This window comes from Muntiacus reevesi, chromosome 18, assembly GCF_963930625.1.
Source record: "Muntiacus reevesi chromosome 18, mMunRee1.1, whole genome shotgun sequence".
NCBI lineage: Eukaryota > Metazoa > Chordata > Mammalia > Artiodactyla > Cervidae > Muntiacus > Muntiacus reevesi.
The window spans coordinates 54054377-54081576 of NC_089266.1; the positions used below are offsets into that span (position 1 = coordinate 54054377).

At 44.3% G+C, this 27200-nt stretch overlaps 1 protein-coding gene and 1 pseudogene across 2 annotated transcripts in view; one reads left to right on the forward strand and one right to left on the reverse strand.

Moving 5' to 3' along the window:
* Nucleotides 1-22734, forward strand: part of C18H17orf67 (chromosome 18 C17orf67 homolog) — a 30697-nt gene extending 7963 nt beyond the window's left edge. The window contains exons 3-4 of one of the 2 annotated variants that reach the window (XM_065910771.1): nt 19150-19287; nt 22319-22734. In XM_065910771.1, the coding sequence (XP_065766843.1) occupies nt 19150-19266 (117 nt within the window). In that variant the 3' untranslated portion in view covers nt 19267-19287; nt 22319-22734. The remainder of the gene's footprint in view (nt 1-19149; nt 19288-22318) is intronic. The other variant, XM_065910772.1, reaches the window with a different exon arrangement.
* Nucleotides 6446-19109, reverse strand: LOC136149413 (sorting nexin-7-like; annotated as a pseudogene).
* Nucleotides 22735-27200: the final 4466 nt, after the last annotated feature.

The window sequence follows — 27200 nt, forward strand, 5'->3', positions numbered from 1 at the left end:
CTGCAGGCTGGGGGCCCCAGGGGCACGTCTAAGTGCGAGAAGTGCTGCCCTGGAGGGGCGGCCCTTAGCTTCTACTCCCAGCCTGCGGGCTGGGAGCAAGCCAGCGCTTGTTTTGTTTTGACACAAGGATCCCTCTTGCTTCCCTCTGGGCTCTCTGCTCGAGTGGATTCCTGTTTTCCAGGACACCTGGCCCCTGGCTTCTCTCTCTCCTCTGTGGTTTCTGCTGCTCAGCCACAGTCTCCTTTGCTGGGTTCTTAGCCCTCGACAGTCCTTTAAACGTCGGAGCATTCCAGCTCTCTGCCTCTTATAGTCCCCTAGTTGAAGCATCACCTCTGTGCCGATGGCCGCACACTCCTAAGTCCAGCCTGGGCTCTCTCCACGAGCTCCCTCACACAACTGTCCGCTGGGCTGTTTGCACTGGAACATCTAGCCTGCAGCTCAGACCTAACCACTCCCTGCCCTTGCCTTCCCCCTTGGGGTAAGGGGGGCGGCTGTCTCCTCCTAGTTGTGTGAGCCTGAAATCCAGCGTCTGACCACTTCTCACCTCCCCGGCCACCACCCGAGCCCTTAGAGTGGACCGAGCAACATCCTTTCTGGACCCCTTGGCTTCTGTTCTCAGCAGAGCGGCGAGAGTCAGTTCTTAAACGCGTAAGCCAGACCCCTTTTTCCTCCTGCTTAAATCCTTCCAGTGACTTCCTGCCTTGCTCCAAAAACTGCCATGGCCCGACAGTGGCCTGCGAGGCCCTAGAGGTCTGTCGCCTCCCTCTGTTCCCGCCTTGACCTCCGCCTGTGTCTCATCGCTCTCCCCGCCCCACACCTGCAGTCACGCTGGCCTCATCCCGTGCTTTGGACACGTCAGGCTTGTCTGCCCCTTCACTGCTGTAGTTTAGGCTAGGGGGAAAGCAGGCTTGCCTTTATTTCGTGACTTGCTTTTTTTTTTTCACTCAGTAAAACTTCTTGTTCTAGTTCATTTTAAATTGAAGCGTAGGATAAATGTACTATACTATGGTCTGGGTGTTTGTGTCCTCCCCTCCCCTCCATTCATATACTGAAATCTGAACTCCCAAGTGACAGTATCCGGGGATGGGGACTTTGGGTGGTACTCAGGTCATAAGGGCTCTGCTCTCATGGATTGTAAATGGGATTAGTGTCCTTATGAAAGAGGCCCCAGGAAATCTCCCCAGACACGTCTGCCATGTGAGGATGCGAGGAGATGTCTGTGGCCTGCCAGGCAGCCCACGTCCGCCTCTGCTTCCACCCTGATCTGTGATCTTCCACCTCCTGGGCAGGAAGAAGTCAATTTCTGTGGTTGGTGAGCTGCCCAGTCTGTGGTATTTCAGGTTATAGAGTGTGAATGGACTAAGACATATTACAACTTACTTATTTTATTTAACTCTTCCTGGAACAATGGGCATTATAGTTATTTCTGATCATGATATCCTTGTACACGGGTATGTTTTGCCAACTTCAATGATAAGAAATGAAACTTCTGAGTAAGAGGGTTTATGTACTTGCAATTGAAATGGGTACTGCCAAACTGCCTTACCAACTCCCATTAGTACTGTGTATAAAAATACCTAGTTCCTTGTATTCTTGGCAACACTTGTTCTTATCAGACTTTGCATGCACAACATTTAAAATGGGAATAAATAAGGTTTTAAAAGGAAGGTCAACCACATACTTTTTTATCTGTATATGCTTACTTATTGGAAAAGACTCTGATGCTGGGAAAGATTGAAGGCAGGAGGAAAAGGGGACGACAGAGGATGAGATGGTTGGATGGCATCACCCACTCGACGGACATGAGTTTGAGTAAACTCCAGAAGTTGGTGATGGGCAAGGAGGCCTGGCATGCTGCAGTCCATGGGGTTGCAAAGAGTCAGACACGACTGAGCTACTGAATTGACTGACTGACAGCTTTATACTCTTTTATCTGTATGTGTTTATGGAGACAAGTTACCTAACAATAATGATATGATTTTCTCCATAATAAAATTTGGGGCAAATTAATACTTTTATTTTCATGCTTGGTCTACTGCTTAGTATTTATGAGCGTGTGCGTGCTAAGTCGCTTCAGTCGTGTCTGACTCTTTGTGACCCTATGAACTGCAACCCGCCAGGCTCCTCTGTCCATGGGATTCTCCAGGCAAGAATACTGGAGTGGGTGGCCATGCCCTCCTCCAGGGGATCTTCCCAACCCTGGGATGCAACATGAGTCTCTTACGTCTCCTGCATTGGCAGGCGGGTTCTTTATCACTAGGGCCCCCTGGGAAACCCACTACTTTAGTATACTAGTTTATATTAGTTTCTTAAGGCTACCATGACAAAATACCACACACTGGATTGTGTGAAACAATAGAAATTTATTCTTTCACAGTTTGGGAGGCTAGAAGTTTGAGATTAAGGCTAGAAGTTTGAAATCAATGGCAAGGTTGGTTCCTTCTGGGAGCTTGCAGGGAGAGCCTGTGCTGTCTTCTCCCCCAGCTGCTGGTGCTGGCTGGCCATTCCTGGCATTTCTTGGCTAGCAGATGCATCACTCCGATCTCTGCATCTGCCTTTACACGGCCTTCTTCCCTCTGTGTCCTCATGCCCAGATACCCTTCTTCTAAGGCTCCTTGTCATTGGATTTAGGGACTACCCTACTCCAGTATGACCTCATTTTCAAGTAAGGTCACATTCACAGGATTCAGGTGGACATTCAATTTTGAAGGACTCTATTCAACCCAGGACACTCAGTTTTTTATTTTTAATAAACATGTGCATCAGTTCAGTTCAGGTCAGTTGCTCAGTTGTGTCTGACTCTTTGTGACCCCATGGACTGCAGCACGCCAGGCCTCCCTGTCCATCACCAACTCCTGGAGTTTACTCAAACTCATGTCCATCGAATCAGTGATGCCATCCAACCATCTCATCCTCTGTCGTCCCCTTCTCCTCCTGCCTTCAGTCTTTCTCAGCATCAGGGTCTTTTCCAATGAGTTAGTTCTTTACATCAGGTGGCCAAAGTATAGGTGTTTCAGCTTCAACATCAGTCCTTCCAATGAACACCCAAGACTGATTTTCTTTAGGATGGACTGGTTGGACCTCCTTGCAGTCCAAGGGTTTCTCAAGAGTCTTCTCCAACACCACTGTTCAAAATCATCAATTCTTCAGTGCTCAGCTTTCTTTACAGTCCAACACTCACATCAATACATGACTTCTGGAAAAACCATAGCTTTGACTATACAGACCTTTGTCGGCACAGTAATGTCTGCTTTTTAATATGCTGTCTAGGTTGGTCATTGCTTTTCTTCCAAGGAGCAAGTCTTTTAATTTCTTGGCTGCAGACACCAACTGCAGTGATTTTGGAGCCCAAGAAAATAGTCTGTCACTGTTTCCATTGCTTCCCCATCTATTTGCCGTGAAGTGATGGGACCAGATGCCATGATCTTCATTTTTTGAATGTTGAGTTTTAAGCCAACTTTTTCACTCTCCTCCTTCACTTTCATCAAGAGGCTCTTTAGTTCTTCTTCACTTTCTGCCATAAGGGTGGTGTCATCTGTATATCTGAGGTTATTGATATTTCTCCCAGCAATCTTGATTCCAGCTTGTGCTCCATCCAGCCCAGCATTTCTCATAATGTAGTCTGCATATAAGTTAAATAAGCAGGGTGACAATATGCAGCCTTGATGTACTCCTTTCCCAATTTGGAACCAGTCTGTTGTTCTATGTTCAGTTCTAATTGTTGCTTCTTGACCTGCATACAAATTTCTTAGGAGGCAGGTAAGGTAGTCTGGTATTCCCATCTCTTTAAGGGATTTCCACAGTTTGTTGTGATCCACACAATCAAAGGCTTCGGCATAGTCAATAAAGCAGATACAGATGTTTTTCTGGAACTCTCTTGCTTCTTCGATAATCCAGCAGATGTTGGCAATTTGATCTCTGATTCCTTGATTTTTCTAAATCCAGCTTGACGATCTGGAAGTTCACAGTTCATGTATTGTTGAAGCCTGGCTTGGAAAATTTTGAGCATTATTTTGCTAGTGTGTGAGATGAGTGCAATTGAGTGGTAGTTTGAAAATTCTTTGGCATTGCCTTTCTTTGGGATTGGAATGAAAACTGACCTTTTGCAGTCCTGTGGCCATGGCTGAGTTTTCCAGATTTGCTGGCATATTTAGTGCAGCACTTTCACAGCATCATCTTTTAGGATTTGAAATAGTTCAGCTGGAATTGCATTGCTTCCACTAGCTTCGTTTGTAGTGATGCTTCCTAAGGCCCACTTGACTTCACATTCCAGGATGTCTGGCTCTAGGTGAGTGATCATACCATCATGGTTATCTGGTTTATGAAGATCTTTTTTGTATCGTTCTTCTGTGTATTCTTGCCACCTCTTCTTAATATCTTCTACTTCTGTTAGGTCCATGCCATTTCTGTCCTTTATTGACCCCATCTTTGCATGAACTGTTCCCTTGGTGTCTCTAATTTTCTTGAAGAGATCTCTAGTCTTTCCCATTCTATTGTTTTCCTCTATTTCTTTTCATTGATCGCTAAGGAAGTCTTTCTTATTTCTCCTTGCCATTCTTTGGAACTCTGCATTCAAATGGGTATATCTTTCCTTTTCTCCTTTGCATAGTTTTCACCAAAAACAGCAAAGGAGAGGGGTTAAGAGTAGGGCTGCAGAGTGCCAAGTCTGAATCCCAGCTCACCACTTTTTGGTTATCACATCCTGGCCAGGTTGCTTAAACTCTGTCTCAGTCTTATTTTTAGATATAAAGGTATGATGAGCAAACTTATCTCAGAGATTTATTGTGAGAGAAAACATGCAAAGCACAGCGCCTGACAGCTGTGACATTGGCTCTCATTCTTCTTGTTTTTTACAAAACAGCAGTTGAATAAATAAATACTTTTAAAAATATATCAAAACAAAAACCTCTTTGGCTCCTTACTACTTACAGGGTAAAAGCCAAGTATCTTGGCCTGAGAGACAGATCAGATGCAAGGCACCATTTTGTCCCATTTCCTGCTGTTCTTTCAAATCCATTTATGCTCCAAGCAGCCTGGAACTTCTCAGTGTTTTTCAAAGAGGCTTTCCTCTCCTTGGTCTCAACATCTTTTCACAAATGATTCCCTTTGCTGGCAGTGCTGTTTTCCATTATTTCTGCCTGGTACCCTCCTCTTCATTCTCAAAGTCACTTTCTCTATCTCCCCTGGATTGGTCCTATCCTTATAGTTCTCAATCACAAAATAATACTATATATTTACATAGGTTCATCTATATGGATGTAAATTTCTAGAAAAAGCTCTAGAATTTTGATCAGTTGACTTTTAATTGTGTCATCTCATTAAGGAGGCTAAGATTGCAGGATATAATCTAGGGAACTTTATATTTTATATTTGAATTTTAAACAATAACAATATGTTCATGTGCTACTTGTATAATTACAAATAAAATTTAAGCCATTTGTATTTATTACAGCAAACTTGTAAACCAAGAAAGAATCAAAAGAAGAGTTAAAAACCAGATGTAGTCTTATTCTCTCTCCTCAAAGGTAGCATTGCCATTTTTGGGGATGTATTTCTTTTTGTTGTTTTTGTGTGTATTTTAAAAAAGTATAGTCATATTCTTCTCTACAATTTTGTATCGTGATTTTTCTCTTAATATTATAATATATACATTTCTTCATACTATTATAACTCTTTATAACCATAATGATAGTAAATTACCCTCTTTTGTTTGATCATTTCCACTATCTTTTAAAATCTAATTTTTCATATTAAATTTTTTTACTAAAACTGAGTCTTTACAATATATTTAAAATGACATATTCCACAGACAAATATTTAAGAGAAGACTTCTTTATGTATAATTTTTGGCAATAAATTTAAGAACATATTTAAAACTAAGCTAAATATTTATATGTATACATAAATATGTATATATATATATATGTTTATATGTATATATAAATATAGCCAAGTTGGAAGTGGAAGTGAAAGTCACTCAGTCATGTCTGACTCCGCGGTCCCATGGACTGTCCATGGAATTCTCCAGGCCAGAATACTGAAGTGGGTTGCCTTTCCCTTCTCCAGGGGATCTTCCCAACCCAGGGATTGAACCCAGGTCTGCCACATTGCAGGCAGATTCTTCACCAGCTGAACCACAAAGGAAGCCCAAGAATACTGGAGTGGGTAACCTATCCCTTCTCTAGGGGATCTTCCCAACCCAGAAATCAAACCGAAGTTTCCTGCATTGCAGGCAGATTCTTTACCAACTGAGCTATCAAGGAAACCCATCCAAATTGGATATATATCCAAATTCATATCAATGATCTGAAACACCTGAGTTTTAAGTTGTTGGTTTTCCAGATAGTGTGAAACACTTTTCATCCATTTTAGAAAGGACCCAGGCCATCTAGAAAGAATAACTTTGTTTAACAGACACTGTTTCCCAAAGATAGCTTAGAAGTCGTCAATGCAATTGCAGTTTATCTTTAGAAGCTTCTTCCAAGTGGGTATCTGTCCGTGATGTAAGGAAGGATTCCCATGTAGCAAGGCACTAAGTAATGGAAAGACACCATCAGGACATCGAGACACCATCGGGAGATCAATGGTAATTCACTTTCACTGTCCATCACAGGGAATGTTCTCCTCAGCCATGTTGGTGAACGCTGACTTGATAGCATTTTGCATTGTTTAGTTTCCATCTTTCCCAATCTGCTTTCAGGGTTTTATTAGTGTACTTCACTTTATCTTCCAGTTTTCCAGTCTCTTCTGTAAACAGATCAGTATTTGCCTTTTTGGAGGTCAAAGCTTCAACTTTGGAATCCAATTCTGCCTGTATCTGGTCTCTTCGTTTCATGACACCATTAACATTTCACTATAAAGCACATACTCATATACACAGGAAGCAGGGCCTCTGAGAGGCCGGACATCTGTTTTCAGAGGCCGTACAGAATTTGTCAATGCAGCTGGCAACACCTTTTAGAGTATCAGCCAGATCTCCTTCTGATGCTGACCACAGAATAGGAATTGGGTCATATTCTTTCATTTCATCAAAATATTCCCTTTCTATCTTGCAAATTCTCTGAGATATTTTAATCTATCAAATTCATTTTCTGGCTGAATATTTCAACAAAGTTATTCATTTCCATGGACTCCTCGGGGTGACTTTTAACTCCTCTCATTGATAATGCAGCTGCTCTGTCTGCCCCATCCTGCTGAGTAATCTAGGCCTTTGCTTCTTGCGAGAAGAGAGTTCCCAAACTTGTGCAATAGGAAAAACTTTAAAGTCCTCATTAAATGTTAGAGTTGGATGATCAGCAACTCGGTTCAAAAATTTGTGCAATGCCTTCCTGGCTATCTCAGTGACGTCACCGTTAAAGCATTCCACCATTCCTTTCACTATAAACTTTTCTGGTAATGGTGGGATAATCAGAGTAGGTTGTGCTTCTTCAAGTTTTTCTTTCAAAGAAAACTTTGATAGTGTCTCCTAACTTCGAATTCACTGGAGTCAAATTCTCCATGAGATGTCTTAGTAATAATCCTGTAAATAATAAAAGTTTCAATTGTAGTAACATGGCTTTTAGGTTCATTAACTGTAATGAAAAGGAGTGTGCCTTAAATTTAATTTTTATTTTATATTGGAATATAGTCTATTTACAATGTTGTATTAGTTTCAGGTATACAGCAAAGTGATTCAGTTATACATATATCTATTTGTTTTCCGTTTATTTTCTCATATAGGTTATGGCAGAATATTGAGTAGAGTTCCTTGTGCCACACAGTAGGTCCTTGTTGATTATCTATTTTACATATAATAGCAAGTATATGCTAATCCCAAGTTCCTAATTTATCCCTCCCTGAATTTTCCCCTTTGGTAATCATAAGCATGCTTTCAAAGTCTGTGAATCAATTTCTGTTTTGTAAATAAGTTCACTTGTATTATCTTTTTAGATTCTACATGTAAGCCATATCATATGATATATGCCTCTGTCTGACCTACTTCACTTAGTATGATAATCTCTAGGCCCATCCATGTTGCTGCAAATGGCATTATTTCATTCCTTTTTATGGCTGAGTAATATTGCATTATACACATGTACTACCTCTTCTTTATCCATTCATCTGTCGAACATTTAGGTTGCTTCCATGTCTTGGTTATTATAAATGAACCACAGGGTGGATATATCTTTTATAATTATGGTTTTCTCCAGACATGTGCTCAGGAGTGGGATTGCTGGGTCATATGCTGGTAGCTCTATTTTAGTTTTTCAAGGAACCTCTATATTGTTCTCCATACTGGTGATACCAGTTTACATGGCCACCTACAGTGTAGAAGGGCTCCTTCTTCCACTGTTTTTTCTATGATAAACAACAGTCTAAAAGTTTGTTCTTATACTATTTTTAACATTTTGAATTAGTTGCTAAGGACATATTGCCAGAAAATAAATGACTGGGTCCAAGTATATGAATATTTTTAAAGCTTTTAGTATATATTTCCACATTGCTTTCTAAAAGTTTTAAAAGATAATTCATGTTCTTGTCCTCCAAGAGTGTTTTAGTGGAGGTTTTAAGGTAAAATACAAGGGGAGCATGATTATGGTATCTTAAATTGTAGGTCAGTTGGCCATTTCTGGGGCGGGAGGAGTGGATGCAGTCAGGGAAGATGAGGGATCAAAACTGACTCGCGGGTATCTGTGTGGACGCGTGGGTGCTATTCAATGGCCCTGGAAACCTAGGAGGAGGAGCAGGTTATCTTGTGTACTTGTTTCTTCTGCTTTTGCCTACCTGATTAACTCTACTCATTTGCAGAGATTCACCTGAAATGATGCCTTTTTAAAGAGGATTTCCTGATGTCCCCATCCTCCCACCATGAATTAAAGCATCCCTCTGGCCTAGCACTCGCAGCATAAACTTGCTATTTCTGACTTAAAAAAACAAAAAACAACCAACCTCTATTTCTTACTAGACTGCTCTAAACTGCTTGAGCAGATGGACTATTTGTTTCACTTCTGGGCCCCCAGCACCAAGCAGAGTTTGACATTTACTAAATGCTCATGATACTTATTTCCTTTCCTCTCTCTGCTTCTCTCCAGGGGAGAAATGTTGTAGGATGTAACTCTACCATAGAACCTGGAGGTTATTTCAAAGACATCTTCCCCATGGCCTTGCTTAAATTCATTAAATTTCTCTTAGTCATTCCAAATTTTAGGGAAGAAATTATTGCCAACTGCTGGGGTGAACCATGGAAATTCTCTAAAAAGATGACATCTGAGCTAAAATTATGTCCTTTTTGATTGTATTCGTAAGCACTTGTGTGCCCTGGGAATATGCTTTCCATTTTGGCCTGTGTTCCTTAAGGAATGTTCTTGTTGGGCAAGTATAAATCATATTAGCTTTATTGTAAATAGTCTTTGTAAAATATGCTTTCTTATTTGGCGCCTTGACAGATGTATGTAGTGACTCCGTTACCCCTTCGCGCCTTGTGATCTCAAAAACCAGTGCAGAGCGACCGAGAGGCAAATTGTGTGCATAAATGATTTGCCTTCTTTTAGGACTGAGCTTTCTGGTGGCCCTGAGTAGTTAAGTTCTGACTGTATGATTACCTTGCTTTTACTAATGAGCAAAATACTTCATCCAAATGTCAATGGATCTTTAATTCCATGCAAATGTCATGGGAAGAAGTTTGCCTTCTTGGAAAAAGATCCCACCTTGATAGATTAACTGTCTAGTTTATGATTCTCAGCTAAGCTCAGGTTCCAGTGGGTTTTTAATTTCATTATCACACCTCTCCTGTGCCATTATAAAGGACCTCTTCCAATTTCTGCTCTAATTACTGAGAAATTATTTGCTTAAACCATTACGGTTGGCATTGGACATGGAAAACAGATAGTGGTTTTTGTTTGCTTTAATTTTTTTTCCCCGTGAAGAAAGAAATTAAAAAAAAAAATGAAAACTTATTTTCCATCTACCCCTTCTTTCTTGATCCAGGAACATTTGAGATTATCATTAGTGCTGGGCCATTTCTAACCTAGCCAACACAATTGTTGAATTTGTGGTTTTCAGCAGATTTTCAGTTTGGCTTTTCATCTTTGACTAATGATTGCTTTTAGGCCTTTGTGGCATATTCATTTCCCTAACATTTTAAATAAATAGTGAAATGTCATGGAAACCAGAGCTTGTTTCTTTCTCTCTCTATGTGTGTGTCTGTATTGTTTTTCTTCAACAATGATTTCAGCCTCTATTTAGAAGTGTGAAATATATATATATATTTCACTCTTGGATGCTTTTTATGTTCATTTGACCTGGGCCATTATAATGGGCAGATTGACACAGATACCCAAGAACCTCCCAAAGAGTAGTTAGTGAGATTATGGAGAAAGAACAGTCATTTCACTTACTCATTCCCTTGTTTGTACATTTCTCCTGTGTGTTTTACTGAGGTCCACTATGTGTCAAGAAGTAAGTCATATACTAGGTATGTCTTGGTCACTCGTCAAAAAGCCAGACAGGTATTTGGCTGAGAGGGACAAGGATTAAATGAGTAAGGATGCCAATGAGCATATAATTAAAAGAGGTGCAAAAATGCTGTTTTTCAGTGGTGACATTCTTTTGTATCACCACCAATCTCATTGGAAAAGTCTTTTTGGAAGCACTCAGATTCATGGTTGCAAATGTAAGTTTCCCAAAGTTCTAACTTCCCCTTGAAAGCTCAGATTTCACCATTTAGTAACAAGCGCTGTCAGTTGTTCTCCTGGAAGTGACAAGCTCAGTGCATTAGTTTTTGGAAAGACGCCTGCCAAACAGGCACATGAAACACACCTAGTCAACCCTTGACACCTCCAGTCCCCCGGTGCCTTCTCTTGAGAAAATGGTTGCGCTTTGTCGGGCGGCGGAAGTGCTGCTTGCGTACTTCCTGTTGGTCACTTCCCACGGCTTCTCCAGGGCGTGCTTCCGTGATACTGGCATGCTAAGAGTGCTTTACTTTTATTATTTATTTTAGCTGTGAGTGTGTGGTGGACGACACTGTGACCACCAGGATCGCTGGTGCCTTTGTCTGCAGAGGCGTCAGTTTCACCCACAGTGAGGGAGCTTCCCAAGTGGCTCAGTGGTAAAGAATTCGCCTGCCAATGCAGGAGATGAGGGAGACGTGGGTTTGATCCCTCGGTCGGAAAGATCCCCTGGAGTAGGAAATGGCAACCCACTTCCGTATTCTTATTTGGAAAATGCCATGGACAGAGGAGCCTGGTGGGCTACAGTCCATGGGGTCACAAAGAGTTGGACATGACGGAGTGGCTGAGCACACATGCACGTGCACAGTGAGAAGGCCAATGCCTTAATATTGTTCAAAAAGTCGTTTTGCCATCGTGGACCCCCGAGGGGAGCACAGATCATGCTCTGAGGACCGCGCCTTTAGCCTTTTATTCAACAAACATTTATTGAAAGTTTCCTGTGGACCAGTTCCTGGGAGAGATGCTCTAGCCACAACTTCAGGGCATGCTCAGGTCTTCATATCAAATAGCAACCAAAATTAACTGAGGGCTTAGTCAAGGGTTTTTTACAAAGGTGTGGCAGGATGAAGGGGAACTGACAAGAAATGATAAAGACTGCAGAGCTGAGGCTCCCGAGGCAGGAGGGTGGAAGGGAAGAGTGTGGTTCCCAGACCCGGAGGGGCAGACCTCTAGAAGCTGGGTCGTCAGGGGAGCAATGCAGATGACCTGCCGGGAGTCCTCGGGAGGCACAGGGGGAGTCCGTATGGACCCCACCTTTCGCCTCCTGCCTCCAGCCCTCTGTTGGCACCTCCTCCTCCAAACCCAACTGGGAGCTGCAGGACAGAAGCGTCTGTGCTGCAGTTCATCTAGGTCAGCCTGTTAGTGCCAAGGGCCAGGAGAAGGAAGGGAGAGAATGGGTTTATTTATTTATTTATGGTCGCACTGTGCAACATGAGAGATCTTAGTTCTCTGATCACGGATGGACACTGCACCCCCTGCATTGGAATCAAGAGCGTTAACCCCTGGACGGCCAGGGAAGTCTTGAGAATGGGTTTAGAAAGGAAAATGCAGATGACGTATTTGGCACAGAGCTTCATTCGTATCATTTTGTTTAATCCTGGAAAACGCAGTAAAGTAAGTGCCAGTGCAACCTCATTGCAGATGGGCAAATCGAGGCTGGACATGTGGTGGCTGAATGGTAAATTGGTAAATGGTAAAATGGTAAATTGCCTGCTAATACAGGAAATGCAGGTTTGATTCCTGGGTCTGGCGATCCCCTGGAGAAGGAAATGGCAACTCACTCTAGTATTCTTGCCTGGGAAATCCCAAGGACAGAAGAACCTGGTGGGCTACAGTCCATGGGTTTGCAGAAGAGTTGGACACGACTTAGTGACTGATATGGAAAGCAGCGGTCGTGGTAAGGTCTTGATTGGAACTAGCCCTTGGTCCAGACCCAGGCCTGACTCTCTTAGCCCCTCCACCACATGCCTGGCCAACAGGCAGGCAACTGGACAGCAATGTGGGTTTCCTTCAGGGAGCTGTCATACAGAACAGCTGAATAAGTAAAGCTGTGTGCTGAAAAGTCCTTGTTCCTCATTTGCAAGACTCACGATGCCTTCCTGTTCCTCCCAGTGACTATTCCTCTGGCCAAAGATTCCGCAGACAGGGCAAGACAGGGCAGGGCTGAGCCCCAAACTCACAAACGTGTCCAGCAAGCTGCTGGGGAGTCCTTGTTGGGTCCCACAAGGAGTCCTCCCAGCAACCACCTCCTCCCTGGCTGTCCCAGAGACTCTTCACCCAGGACACAGAGTACATCTTGATGATTTAAATGAAAGCAATAACATAATCAAAACAATTTCACACTGCCTGAGTCCTGGGGGAAAGGAAAAACATTACAGGAAAATTGGACACCTCGTAATTCATTCCTTTGCACAGTCATTAAATTAAAAAAAATTATATCTAAAATAGGATATAGACTTCCTAGAAGATTTTCTTGAAACTTAAAAACTCACAGTTCTAAACTGAATTGTCTGTTAAAGCTTTATCAATGCCATTGGAGGGTTTTCATGATTTAGGATTTTTAGATCTGTACCTGCCAAAATTATCTTCTACAGATATTACCACCTATGTGTATAAGGCGAAATGCCACTTCTCTGATTTAATGGCCTGCAGCGTTGGGCTATCTATATGTGCTCATATGGACTGTTTCATGCATACTTTGCAGTGATTCCCATCCCATAATTTCAGCACCAAGCCTTATTTCAGGGCAATGTTGACAACATATATCCATCAAATTGAAAGTCAGTTCTCTCTCTTTCAAAAGGAAACATCAAGTCCATGTGCCAACACATGAGCCAACATACACAGCACCTCCACTAAAAAGTCTGATGAGGCCAATTAAATCCCCACTCTCAGGGAGAGGTCACTGCTAAGCTGAGTGACCTGTGCTGGGGGCAGTCCAGAGAGCTGCAGTGCCACAGAGAACCTAAGAAGCTGCCTGGAGGAAGTAACATCTAAGCTGAGGGCTGAAAAATCAGATCGGGATGAGATAGAGAGTTGGACTATAAAGAAAGCTGAGCGCCGAAGAATTATTGCTTTTGAACTGTGGTGTTGGAGAAGACTCTTGGAGATCCAACCAGTCCATCCTAAAGGAAATCAGTCCTGAATATTCATTGGAAGGACTGATGCTGACGCTGAAACTCCAATATTTTGGCTACCTCATGTGAAGAGTTGACTCATTGGAAAAGACCCTGATGCTGGGAAAGACTGAAGGCAGGAGGAGAAGGGGACAACAGAGGATGAGACGGTTGGATGGCATCACCGACGTGGCAGACATGAGTTTGAATAAACTCTGGGAGTAGGTGATGGACAGGGAGGCCTGGTGTGCTGCAGTCCATGGGGTCACAGAGAGTCAGACACGACTGAGAGACTGAACTAAACTGAGGAAAGACAGAAGGCACAGGGTGTTCTGGGCAGAGAGAATAGCCTAAAATCAGAGAGCAGAGCAAGCACAGCCCACCCAGGGGAAGATGGAGCACAAAGCTTGCGTGGGGTGATGGTGATAGAAGAGGCTCAGGAAGAGGGTGAGGAAGGATCCCCAGCAACCCTGCAAACCACCTCAAGGAATTTTCCTTAGCCCAGTGGAAGCCATTCAAGTATTTTAAGAGAGGAAGCAATTGCATATACATTTTTTAAAAAGTCACTTTGCAACAGAATGAAGAGATAGACAAAACCAAACCAAACCAACAGCAGGGATTTCTCACTCTCTTCTTTATAACTTTTAATTTGTACATAATTTCAAAACAGTAAAATGTGTCACCTGTGATAAAAAAAAAAAAACAATAAAGCCATTTTCATTATTCAGATTTTAAAAACCTACCTTGGCAAAAGACCTGAACAAATACTTCACCAAAGAACATGGATTGAAAAACAAGCATCGGAAAAGATGCTTGTATCATATGGCGTCAGGGAAATGCAAATTAAACAGTGAGATACCACTGTATGCCTGTTGGAATGGCCGAAACCCAGAACACTGGTGTGATTAAATGCTGGCGAGGATGTAGGACAACAGGGACTCTCGTTCACTGCTGGTGGGAATGCAAAGTGGTGCAGCCACTTTCAAAGACAATCTAGTGGTTTCTTACATAACTAAGCATCCTCTTAACATATGACCCAGAAATCATGCTTCTTGGTATTTACTCAAATGAGTTGTAAACTTATGTTCAATACAAAGACATGCACATAGATGTTTATCACAGGTTTATTCATAATTGTCAACACTTGGAAGCAACCAAGATGCCCTTCAGTAGGTAAATGGATAAATTGTGGTATATGTAGAAAATGAAATATTATTGAGCTCTAAAAAGAAATGGGCTATTAAATCATGAAAAAATATGGAGGAAACTTAAATGCATATTTCTAAGTAAAAAATGCTAATCTGGAAAGGCTACACACAGTATGACTCCAATGATAAGATATTCTGGAAAAGGTAAATGTTGTTGTTATTTAGTTGCTAACTTGTGTCTGACTCTTTGGGACCCCATGAACAGTAGCACACCAGACTTCCCTGTCCTTCACTATCTCCCAGAATTTGCTCAAACTTCTGTCCTTCACTATCTCCCAGAATTTGCCCAAACTCATGTCCATCGAGTTGGTGATGACATCCTCATCATCCCCTTCTCCTTCTGCCTTCAGTCTTTCCCAGCATCCGGGTCTTCTCTAATGAGTCAGCTCTTCCCATCAGGTGGCCAAAATATTGGACCTTCAGCTTCAGTATCAGTTCTTCCAATGAATATTCAGGGTTGATTTCATTTCAGGTTGACTGGTTTGATCTCCTTGCAGTCCAAGGGACTCTCAAGCATCTTCTCCAACACCATAGTTCAAAAGCATAAATTCTTCAGTGCTCAGCTTTCTTTATTGTCCAACTCTCACATCAATACATGACTACTGGAAAAACCATAGCCTTGATTAGATGGACCTTTGGCAAAATGATGTCTCTGCTTTTGAATATGCTGTCTAGGTTTGTCATAGCTTCTCTTCCAAGGAGCGAGTGTCTTTTAATTTCATGGCTGCAGTCACCATCTGCAGTGATTTTGGAGCCCAAGAAAATAAAGTCTGTCACTGTTTCCATTTTTGCCCCGTCTATTTGCTATGAAATGATGGGACTGGATACCATGATCCTAGGTTTTTGAATGTTGAGCTTTAAGCCAACTTTTTCACATCCTCTTCCACCTTCATCAAAAGGCTCTTTAGCTCCTCTTTGTTTTCTGCTGTTAAAGTGGTTGTTGTTGCTCAGTTGCTCAGTCATGTCCGACTCTTTGCAAACACATGGACTACAGCACACCAGGCTTCTTGGTCCTTCACCATCTTCTGCAGCTTGCTCAAACTCATGTCCATCGAGTCAGTGATGCCATCCAACCATCTCATCCTCTGTCGTCCCCTTCTCCTCCTGCCTTTAATCTTTCCCAGCATCAGGGTCTTTTCCAATGAGTCAACTCTTCGCATCAGGTGGCCAAAGTATTGGAGCTTCAGCTTAAGTATCAGTCCTTCTAATGAATATTCAGTATTGATTTCCTTTAGGATTGATTAGTTTGATCTCATTGCTGTCCAATGGACTTCAAGAGTCTTCTCCAACACCACATTTCCAAAGCATCAATTCTTTGGCACTCAGCTTTCTTTATGGTCCACCTTTTACATCCATACACAACTACTGGAAAAATCATAGCTTTGACTATATGTCCTTTTATTGGCAAAGTAATTCTCTGCTTTTGAATATTCTGTCTAGGTTGGTCATAGCATTTCTTCCAGGGAGCAAGCGTCTTTTAATTTCATGACTGAAGTCACCATCTGCAGTGATTTTGAAGCCCAAGAGAAAAAAGTTTGTCACTGTTTCCATTGTTTCCCCATCTATCTGCCATGAAGTAATGGGACCCAACCCCATGATCTTAGTTTTCTGAATGTTGAGTTTTAAGTCAACGTTTTCACTCTCCTCTTTCACTTTCATCAAGAGCCTCTTTAGTTCCTCTTCACTTTCTGCCATAAGGGTGGTGTCATCTGCATATCTGAGGTTATTGATATTTCTCCCGGCAATCTTGATTCCAGCCTGTGCTTCTTCCAGCCCAGCGTATCTCATGATGTACTCTGCATATAAGTTAAATAGGCGGGGTGACAATATACAGCCTTGACATACTCCTTTCCCAATTTTGAACCAGTCAGTTGTTTTATGTCTGGTTCTAACTGTTGCTTCTTGACCTGCACACAGATTTCTCAGGAGGCAGGTAAGGTAACCTGATAATGCCATCTCTTTAAGAATTTTACACCATTTGTTATTTATGATCCACACAGTCAAAGGCTTTACTGTAGTTAAAGAAGCAGAAGTAGATGTTTTTCTACTTCTAAGGTAAACCTATGAGACAGTAGAAATATCGATTTTTGCCAGGGGTTAGAGGGGAGGGAGGGATGAACAGGCACAACATGAAAGAATTATAGGGCAATGAAAGTATTCTGTATGACAGTCTAATGATGGATATGTGTCATTATGCATGTGTCTAAACCCACAGAATGTACAACACCAAGAGTGACCCCAGCATAAACTCTGGGTGATGACACAGTGTTGATGTAGGTTCATCTCTTGTAACAGATGCACCTCTCTGTGGCAGGTTTTGATAATAGGGGAGGTTGTGCATCTGTGGGGTATATGGGAAATCACTGTATTTTTTGCTTCATTTTCCTGTGAAACTAAAACTTCTCTGAAAAAATGTCTATTAAAAAGAAAAGAGAAAGAAAAAACAAAGAAGTGAAAAGCAGAGTCCCCGCTGCCTCCCCAGGCCCTCCCCCTGGAGTTGAGCAGAGAGGAAGAAGGTGAGGTAAGAGGCAGGGAGAGCTCCCCAGATGCCGGGGCGGGGACCGCTCAGGAGGGCCGGGGACTGCGGCTGCGCAGAGGCGATGGGGGCGGGATCTGGGAGCACCTCCTAGACCTGGGGCTTGACTGGCTGGTGGGGTTGGAGGGTAGGGCAGAGGAGGAGATCCAGGAGCACGCTGAAGCTCTGCCTCACCAGTCACGTAGGGTGATGCTGGTCACAGAGACGGGCAGCATCGAACAACCAGCCAACACGCAGAGCCAGTCACATTTCATGGAGATGAATCCACACTACATGTGGTCCTTTGTGACTGGCTTTTTAAACTTAACAGAGTATTTTTGAGGTTCATCCAGCTTGCAGCATGCGTCATTCCTTCTAATGGCCTTATAGTACTTCCATTGTATGCGGATATGTTATATTTTATTTATCCATTCATCAGTTGATGGACATTTGGGTTGTTTCTACTTTTTGACTGTGATGAACAATGCTGCTGTGAAAATCTGTGGACACACTTCTGTGTGAACATATCCTTTCATTTTTCCCATTGCTTGCTTGTATACTAACTCTGTGTTAAGAAGTTGCCAGGCTGTTTTCACAAAATGCCCCTAGATCCCCAGTAACATTTTTTTTTTTTGGCTTTAAAACTTATTTTGTTTGATAATAGTATATCAGCTCCAACTTTCTTATATTTATCTTTTACCTTTTGAAAAAGATGATTTTATCACAAATGTGTGCTGCCATAACTAGTATATTATTAAGTTATGCATGCTTTCAGCTTGATTAAAATGATGTCACACTATAAACATTGTCTTCTTGGAGTTGCTCTTTTCACTCATGCTATTTCTAAGACTCATCTATGTTTTTGTATGTTATTATAATTACATTTTCACTGCTATGTAATATTCTACTTTGTGACCCTACCATAATTTATTTACCCATCCTCCTATCAATGGATATTTGAAATGTTCCCACATTTCCAGTATTTTTCTGCTACAAATATATTGCTACTGTAAACATTCTTATCTTTCTTGTTCTCAAAGTGACCGGTGACAGTCACAACTGGATACTTGTTAGAAATGCTTCCCTGGTGGCTCAGATGGTAAAGCGTCTGCCTGCAGTGTGGGAGACCTGGGTTTGATCCCTGGGTTGGGAAGATCCCCTGGAGAAGGAAATGGCAACCCACTCCAATACTCTTGCCTGGAAAATTCCATGGACTGAGGAGCCTGGTAGGCTACAGTCCATGGGGTTGAAAAGAGTCGGACACGACTGAGCGACTTCACTTTCATCCCAGACTCACTGAATCAGAAACTCTGCGGGTGGGGCCCAGAAATCTGTAGGTTTTAAAAATTTTATTTTTATTTATTTATTTTGGCTTTAGTAGCAGTATGTGGGATATGTTTCAGTGGTAGCACGTGCGATCTAGTTCCCTGACCCGGGATGGAGACCCCTGCACTGGGAGCGTGGAGTCATAGCCACTGGACCACTAGAGAGGTCCCAATCTGTAGGTTTTAACATGCCCTCTAGGGGGCTTCTGATGACTGATGAAATTTGAGAATCGTTGCTCTAGGGTATAAAAAAGAGTGGCATTTCAGGATTCTAGGCAAAAGGTTGTTTTCCAAAGTGGTTGTTCCATGTAACTCTCCATCATCAGTGTCTATGAGCCCCCACGGACACACCCCCTTTCAGCACTTACGGTTGCTGGCGCTTTCTCCTCCCTGGCTGTGCTGCCGTTATCTCCGAAGCATAGTTGTACCCCGCGCAGGGGCGGCTTGGCCGTCACCATGGATAAAAGCTTCTCTCTGAAGTGTGTGTTTGTTTTACAGGAGTACATGCACCATCTGCTCCTCCTGGAACACCGTGCCGAGGAGCAGTTCCTGGAGCACTGGCTGAACCCACACTGCAAACCCCACTGCGACAGGAACCTGGTCCATCCCATCTAAGAGGCTCGGGACCAGCCTCTGGTATGTTCCCTCTCCCAGGCCTTCTGTTTCAGGGAGACAGCAGTGAGCAATGCAGGCAGGACTCCGGGGGCCTTTGAGAACATGACGCTGCAGGTACCAGCAGGTCAGCTAGTTACGGGTTGGAGGGTGGGAGGGTCGAGGTGTGGGAGGAGGGTGGGGACCAGGTGGAGAGGCTCACTGGGGACACGCAGGGGGCCTGACTCCTGCTGAGCCACCTGGAGACCCCAAACAGGGGAGGGGTGAGACCCCAAACAGGGGAGGGGTGAGATCCCAAACAGGGGAGGTGTGAGATCCCAAACAGGGGAGTGGTGAGACCCCACACAGGGGAGGGGTGAGACCCCAAACTGGGGAGGGGTGAGATCCCAAACAGGGGAGGGGTGAGACCCCAAACAGGGGAGGGGTGAGACCTCAAACAGGGGAGGGGTGAGACCTCGTTTGCCACCCAGAAAGAGTCCATCTGGGATACAAAACGAGAAGTGTGGCTTGTTGAGACTTGGGTCTTTCCAGGGGGGCGTCAACATCCATGGGCTTGACGGGTGACATCACAAGGTCACCACTGTCACCAGGATCAGAAACTTATTTTTTTGCTCCATCTTAGTTCCCTGACCAAGGATCACACCCAGGTCCCAGGGGTGGGAACACCGAGTCCTAACCACTAGACTGCCAGCGCCTTCTTTACTGCCTCCGCACCTTCCAGTCTGGGCCCCTGCCCAGCCAGCCCAGTCTGCCCTCCTCCCTCGGCTCTGCCGTTTCAGTGCCCCTGAGCTGGACGGCTCAGCCTTCTCGGGACACCTGAGCCCTGCACCTCTGTTCCTGCGAGGGGCTGCTGCAGGTTCCCTCACTGTCCATCCATGTCCATGTCCTCGCTCCCTTCCAATTCTTGCCAGATAACACAGCAAAACCCCTTCAGAAGTGAAGCTGGGTGAGTTTCATTTCTCCTCTGTCACGTGGATGGAGTAAGCAGGACAGAATACACAACTTGACACTCGATCAGCTGTGATTAACAGACGTCTTGTTCCCTTCTTGTTCATTCTGTGCCATTGTGAGTGGACACGTGAACACCCCCTTCAGAGGACTGCTCTTTGTAATTTTCAGGGTGCTGTTATACAAAACCTCTCATTTGGTCCTCTGAACATCCTTGGGTCATTGCAGGGCATGAGTTTTAATCCTGGGTTTTTTTTTTTTTTTCCTTTCTTAGTTTTGGTTGTGTTGGGTCTTTGCTGCGACATTCAGGCTTTCTCTAGTTGCAACGAGCAGGGTCTATTCGTTCCGGTGGGCGGGCTTCTCACTGCAGAGGCTTCTCTTGTTGCGGAGCACAGGTACTAGGCACACGGGCTTCAGGAGTGGCGGTACTCAGGCTGAGTAGCTATGGCTTCTGGGCTCTAGAGCATGGGTTCGGTGGTTGTGGCACATGGGCTTACTGGCTCTGCAGAGTGTGAAATCTTCCCGGCCGTTTGTTAAACCCGTGTCCCCTGCACTGGCAGGGGGGTCTTATCCCCTGGACCACCAGGGAAGTCCTTAATCCTGTTTTATAGGGGATTTAACTGAGTGTGATTAGGCAACTAACGCATGCCAGCCCGTGGCTGATATGGCTGTCTTCTGACAGCCCCAGGTCCTGCACGCCTTCTGCAGGCTGTGCTGCTGGGACCTGTGTGTGTGTGTTTTGGGGGTAGATGGGGCACGGTCCTCCTGAACAGTGAGAGGAGCCTCTCCTGGGAATGGAACAGGAGTTCTGTGTTTGAGGTCTAGGGGCTCTGCTAACATCCAGCTTTAGTTCCTCCAGGCTCTGAGCTGGTTCCTTCCTCTGCCAGCACTTGTTCCTCCCCTGGCACCTAAGACCTTTGTCCTCCAGCATCAGAAGCCTTTGCTTGCGGAGTACATAAGCCCTCAGACCCTGGAACCTGGTGGGCTTGGGTTTGGCACTCTTGGGTTTCTGCTCTGTGACCCTGGACAAGTCCCCTACCCTCTCTGAGCCTCTGAGTTGGGGTGGTGATGATGTGTACAGAGCCAGGCACGTCGTGACTGACTCCACGAGCAGGGTCCGTTGTCACCTTCAGGGCAGGCCAGGTGAAAGGAGAGGCTTCCAGGTTGGCGAGCCTCAGGCAGCAGCCTCGCCTCCGGTGGTGGTGGGCTGGCTCCTGCAAAACAGAAGATTCCACGGGGGCCTCACTTCAGAAGACCAGGAAGCGGCTGGGGCCGGGGTGGGTATAGCATTCTGACTGTGACTCCACTTCGGAAAAAAATATTCCTCACTTCTCTCTCAGCTTCCTCATTTGTAACGCGTAAGGGTTGCCCCTCATATGGCTACTCAGAGCATTAAAAAAGTCAGGCATGGAAAACAGTCCTGCCCGGCACATGCTAGGAAGTGTTCAGGAAGTGACAATTTGGTAGCTGTTTCCCCTGCCCTCCTCCTCCCCACTTTTTCTTCTTTATCAACACATCATCACATTGACATTATTTTCTTTAAAAAAATTTTTTTTAAAAACCTTTTAATTTTATATTGGAGTACAGCCAGTTAACAATGTTGTGATAGTTTCAGGTGGATAGCAAAGGGTCTCAGCCATATATATACATGTATTCTTTCCTTCCCAAACTCCCCTCCTATCCAGGCCGCTCAGTAATGTTGAGCAGAGTTCCCTGTGCTATACAATAGGTCCTTGTTGGTTATCCATTTTAAACGCAGCAGTGTGTACCTGTGGAGCCAAAACCCCCTGACTATTCTTTCCCTACATCTTCCCCCCCTGGTAACCATAATTTCCTTCTCTAAACCTGTGACTCTATTTCTGTTTTGTAAACAAGTTCATTTGTATAATTTCCTTTTAGATTCTTCATATAAGGGATAGCATATGATATTTGTCTTTCTCTGTCTGACTTACTTCACTTTGTATGACAATCTCTAGGTCGATCCATGTTGCTGAAAATGGCATTATTTCATCTTTTTAGTGGCTGAGTAATATTCCATTGTATATACGTACCACATTCTTTACCATCATCATTATCATCATAACATTATCTTCTTGTTCTTTTCCAGCAGGTGTCTTGATGAGCAAAGGCCTGGATACTATTGAAACAAGATGGGGCTCCTTTCATTTTTTTTTCCAGTTGTGGAGTGGAGATCTCCAGGGCTTGTGAATTGTTGGCACAGCAAGATTGTGTTGGGGACTAACGGCAAATATTTATGCTGCTTCACTTTACTAACCTGAACAGCTCATTAAAACCAATCCCTTAAACTGTAGATCTTCCCTCCCTCCCTTTCAATGGTCCCTTCCTACCAGTTTGAAGGGTAAGTAGAAGGGGAATCTTTCCTGGGGCTGGTGGAGCTGGGACCTCTAGAGAAGGAGAGAGGTTAGTGGGAAAGCCTTGTTCAGCCCAGTGAAACACACCACTCAGGCTGCGGGGGTTTTGGTCATTGCTTTTTTTCCCTCTCTCCTTTTCTGCTCTAATAAATACTGGTGTTAAACCTACTTTCCATTGGTGTCTGTTTTCGTTTCCTAGAAGAAGAGAAGCAGAAAATTTCTCCCTTGTTTATCTTTGTGACTCTAGCATCAGAAAATTCACTCTTCTTAGAATAGTTGGATGGATGAAAACACGAACACCCAGCAGTTTTCCACATCTTTTTTGGTAAAGAGATTATTTGTCCAAGACCAGCTGTGGGAATATGGCCATAAGTTAGTGCTAGGTCCACACCCTGGTCTTGTAGCCAAGGGACATTTCTTGTGGGAAGTGGGTCACAGCTTCCTTTTGTCAGTGCCCCTTACCTGCTCACAACCCCCAGAATCAGAGATTGGACTAATAAAGACCAACAAAAGTAGAAACTGGGAAGGCAAGGGAAAGTGGACTGGGTGGTCCTACGGAGAATGTGGCATCCTCAGAAAGGATAAGGAGAGATGCTCGTCCACCCTGGGTTACAGAGGCGGGTCTGTGCCAAGGGAGCCCAGGAGGGCTTGTCCAGGAGACAGCTACTGAGCTTCTCAACAATGACCTATATTTATTTTATACCCACTAAAGTTCTGCCTAGTCACAGGTACGGTTTTTCCAGTAGTCATGTGCAGATGTGAGAGCTGGGCCATAAAGAAGGCTGAGTGCTGAATAATTAATGCGTTCAAACTGTGGTGCTGGAGAAGACTCTTATGAGTCCCTTGGACAGCAAGGAGATCAAACCAGTCCATCCTAAAGGAAATCAACCCTGAATATTCATTGGAAGTACTGATGCTGAAGCTGAAACTCCAATACTTTGGCCTCCTGATGCGAAGAGTCAACTCATTGGAAAAGACCCTGATGCTGGGAGGGATTGAGGGCAGGAGAAGGGGTGACAGGATGAGGTGGTTGGATGGCATCATTGACTCAATGGACATGAACTTGAGCAAACTGTGGGAGATAGTGAAGGACTGGGAAGTCTGGCGTGCTGTCGTCCATGGGGTGGCAAAGAGTTGGACACGACTGAGCGACTGAACGACAATGGGCTGGGCATGTGCATGCTCAGTTGAGTTCAACTCTGCGACCCCAAGGACTGCAGCTCACCAGGCTCCTTGGTCCATGGGATTTCCCATGTAAGAGTACTGGAGTGGGTTTCCATTTCCTACTCGAGAGGATCTTCCTGACCCAGGGATCAAACCCACACCTCTTGTGTCTCCTGCACTGGCAGCTGGCTTCTTTACCAACTCTGCCACCTGGGAATCCACGATGGGCTGAACCCCGCACAGAGATTTTTATATACATTCCTTCAACTGGTCATCACGCTGTAGACAAAATACATTGCCTGCATTTCAGTAAACAATGAATGTTGCCCACAATCAAGCCATCAACCACTGCAGCTAGCCCTGACCATGTGTCCTGAAGGGAATTCAGGACAGAGAAAAACAGGATCCTGGCCCTAGATAGTGGAGATGGCTATCGACGGAATAATTTCAATGTGTCCAGAGTTGCCACTTCCATAGATGGTAAGGTGGCGCTAGAGGTAAAGAATCTGCCTACCAATCCAGGAGATGTAAGAGACCAGAGTCTTGCCTGGAAAATCCCATGAACACAGAAGCCTGGCAGGCTACAGTCCATGGGAGTCTCAAGAGTCAGAGATGACTGAAGCGACTTAGCACGCGTAGATAGAAAAGCAGTAAATTCATTCATTTATTGAGTAATTCATTAATTCATTGAGTAAATTCACTGAGATGTCTGCCTTTTTGTGATTAGCAGTAATTTTTTTAATTTTTTTTTTCATTTATTTTTATTAGTGGGAGGCTAATTACTTTACAATATTGTAGTGGTTTTTGTCATACATTGACATGAATCAGCCATGGAGTTACACGTATTCCCCATCCCGATCCCCCCTCCCCCCTCCCTCTCCACCCGACTCCTCTGGGTCTTCCCAGTGCACCAGGCCCGAGCACTTGTCTCATGCATCCCACCTGGGCTGGTGATCTGTTTCACCATAGATACTATACATGCTGTTCTTTCGAAACATCCCACCCTCACCTTCTCCCACAGAGTCTAAAAGTCTGTTCTGTATATCTGTGTCTCTTTTTCTGTTTTGCATATAGGGTTATCATTACCATCTTTCTAAATTCCATATATATGCATTAGTATACTGTATTGGTCTTTATCTTTCTGGCTTACTTCACCCTGTATAATGGGCTCTAGTTTCGTCCATCTCATTAGAACTGATTCAAATGAATTCTTTTTAATGGCTGAGTAATATTCCATGATGTATATGTACTACAGTTTCCTTATCCATTCATCTGCTGATGGGCATCTAGGTCGCTTCCATGTCCTGGCTATTATAAACAGTGCTGCAATGAACATTGGGGTTCACGTGTCTCTTTCAGATCTGGTTTCCTTGGTGTGTATGCCCAGAAGTGGTATTGCTGGGTCATATGGCAGTTCTATTTCCAGTTTTTTAAGAAATCTCCACACTGTTCTCCATAGCGGCTGTACTAGTTTGCATTCCCACCAACAGTGTAAGAGGGTTCCCTTTTCTCCACACCCTCTCCAGCATTTATTGCTTGTAGACTTTTGGATAGCAGCCATCCTGACTGGGTTGTAATGGTACCTCATTGTGGTTTTGATAGTAGTAAATTTTTGATATTTGCCTACGAGTCTTCTATTATTTTTTGGTGGCACCATGTGGCTTGCAGGATCTTAGTTCCCCAAGTAGGGATTGAACCTGGGCCATGGGAGTGAAAGTGTTGAGTTCTAACCACTGGGAATTCCTTGTTTCCACCCCCACCCCCCCAGCAAAAAGTCCTGTATGTTGTGGCTTCTCCCCAAATCTGGGAGGCCGTGTCTCGGGCTATAGTCCTCAGTAAGGTCCCTGAATAAAACTTCACTTGAAACCTTTATACTTTTTTCTTCAGTTGACAACACCTACTCTGGGAAGTGGCTGTAGTGATTATTCCCACTTTATAGATGAGAAAACTGAGGTTTACAGAATTTAGGTGGCGTATTAATTTTCTATCTCTCTATAAAAGAAGACCATAACCTTTAACACAAATTTATTTTCTTACATTCTGTGGGTCAGAAGTCTAACCTGAGTGTCATGAGGTTGAAGTCAGAGTGTCAGTCTCTTTGGAGCCTCCAGGGGTGAATCTGTCTCCTTGCCTTTTCCAACTCTGGAGTCTGCCTGCATCTCTCATTTTGTGTCTTTTTTCCTCCATCTTCAAGGCCAGGAATAAGAAGCTCTTCTCTCACCATATCGTTCTGAGTGGTCCTCCTGCCTCACTCTTCCACTTTTAAGTAGCTTTGTGATTACACTGGACTCACTCACATAAGCCTGGACAACTTCCCTATCTTAAGGTCAGCTGATTAGCAACCTTGATTCCCCATCACCACCCAAGCTAACATACTTACAGGTTCCAGGGAATGAGATGTGGACATCTTGGAGGGAAGGCATTATTCTGCCTACCATAGGCTATTTGTTCAAGTCCCTGCAGAGCTGGAATCTGATCCTAGGAAGTCCCCCATTACTTTGAGCCCCCCAAACACTGCTCCTCTGCCCTTAACCTGAAATTCATCTGCCTTAAGTAGTCACGTCATTGTTCCACCTGAGCTTCTTGAGTACTCAGGATGTGTCTTTACTGGGACCCCACTGCACCCCATCTAGCAGGGGTGTCACTGAGCACCAGACCCGTTCTGTGGGTCTGATACTTAACTCGGGGGCTTGGATGGGGCACAGCGGCAGACAGAGCCATCCTGCGCAGGCCACCACTGCGCCTGGGTCTCGGGGTGTTTGCTAAGAAGTAGGAGCCACACGTGTGTGGGGGGCACAGAATGCAAGATAATTCCCCTGATGAATCCCAAAGATGAGAAGGAATGAAGCAGATTCACAGCAACGCAGACTCTGAGGGAGCCAAGGTCTCCTGTCCCATCAGAGAAAGAGGGGCCTCTTTGAGTTGCTAGGAACCTTAGACACGGCTCATGTCTCAGGGGTAGACGCTCCTCTTATGATCAGGGGGATTTCTTCCTTGGTCAGACGGACCCTGATTTTCAACCTCCTCCCTGGAGGCGCATTGGGGCACCCGGTCCCTGAGGCCACAGACGAAGGGGTTTGAGTTCTGGGTTCACAGTGAGTTCCCTCCAAAGTCAGCTCCCCTGCCTCACAGACAGAGGGTTCAGCAAACGGACTTGGGGCTTCTCTGGTGGTCCAGGGGCTAAGGGTCCACCTTGCAGTGCAGGGGACACAGGTTAGATCCCAGGTCCAGGAAGATCCCACGTGCCTTGGGGCAACTAAGCTCATGAGCCACAACTACTGACGCCCAAGTGCCTAGACCCCATGCTCCGATGCAACAAGAGAAGCCACCTCAATATGAAGCCTGCACGCCATGACTAGAGAGTAGTCCCCGCTCTCCACAACCAGCGAAGGCCCCAGCACAGCTACAAAAACCCAACACAGCCAGAAAGGAATAAACAAATAAAAATAAAAT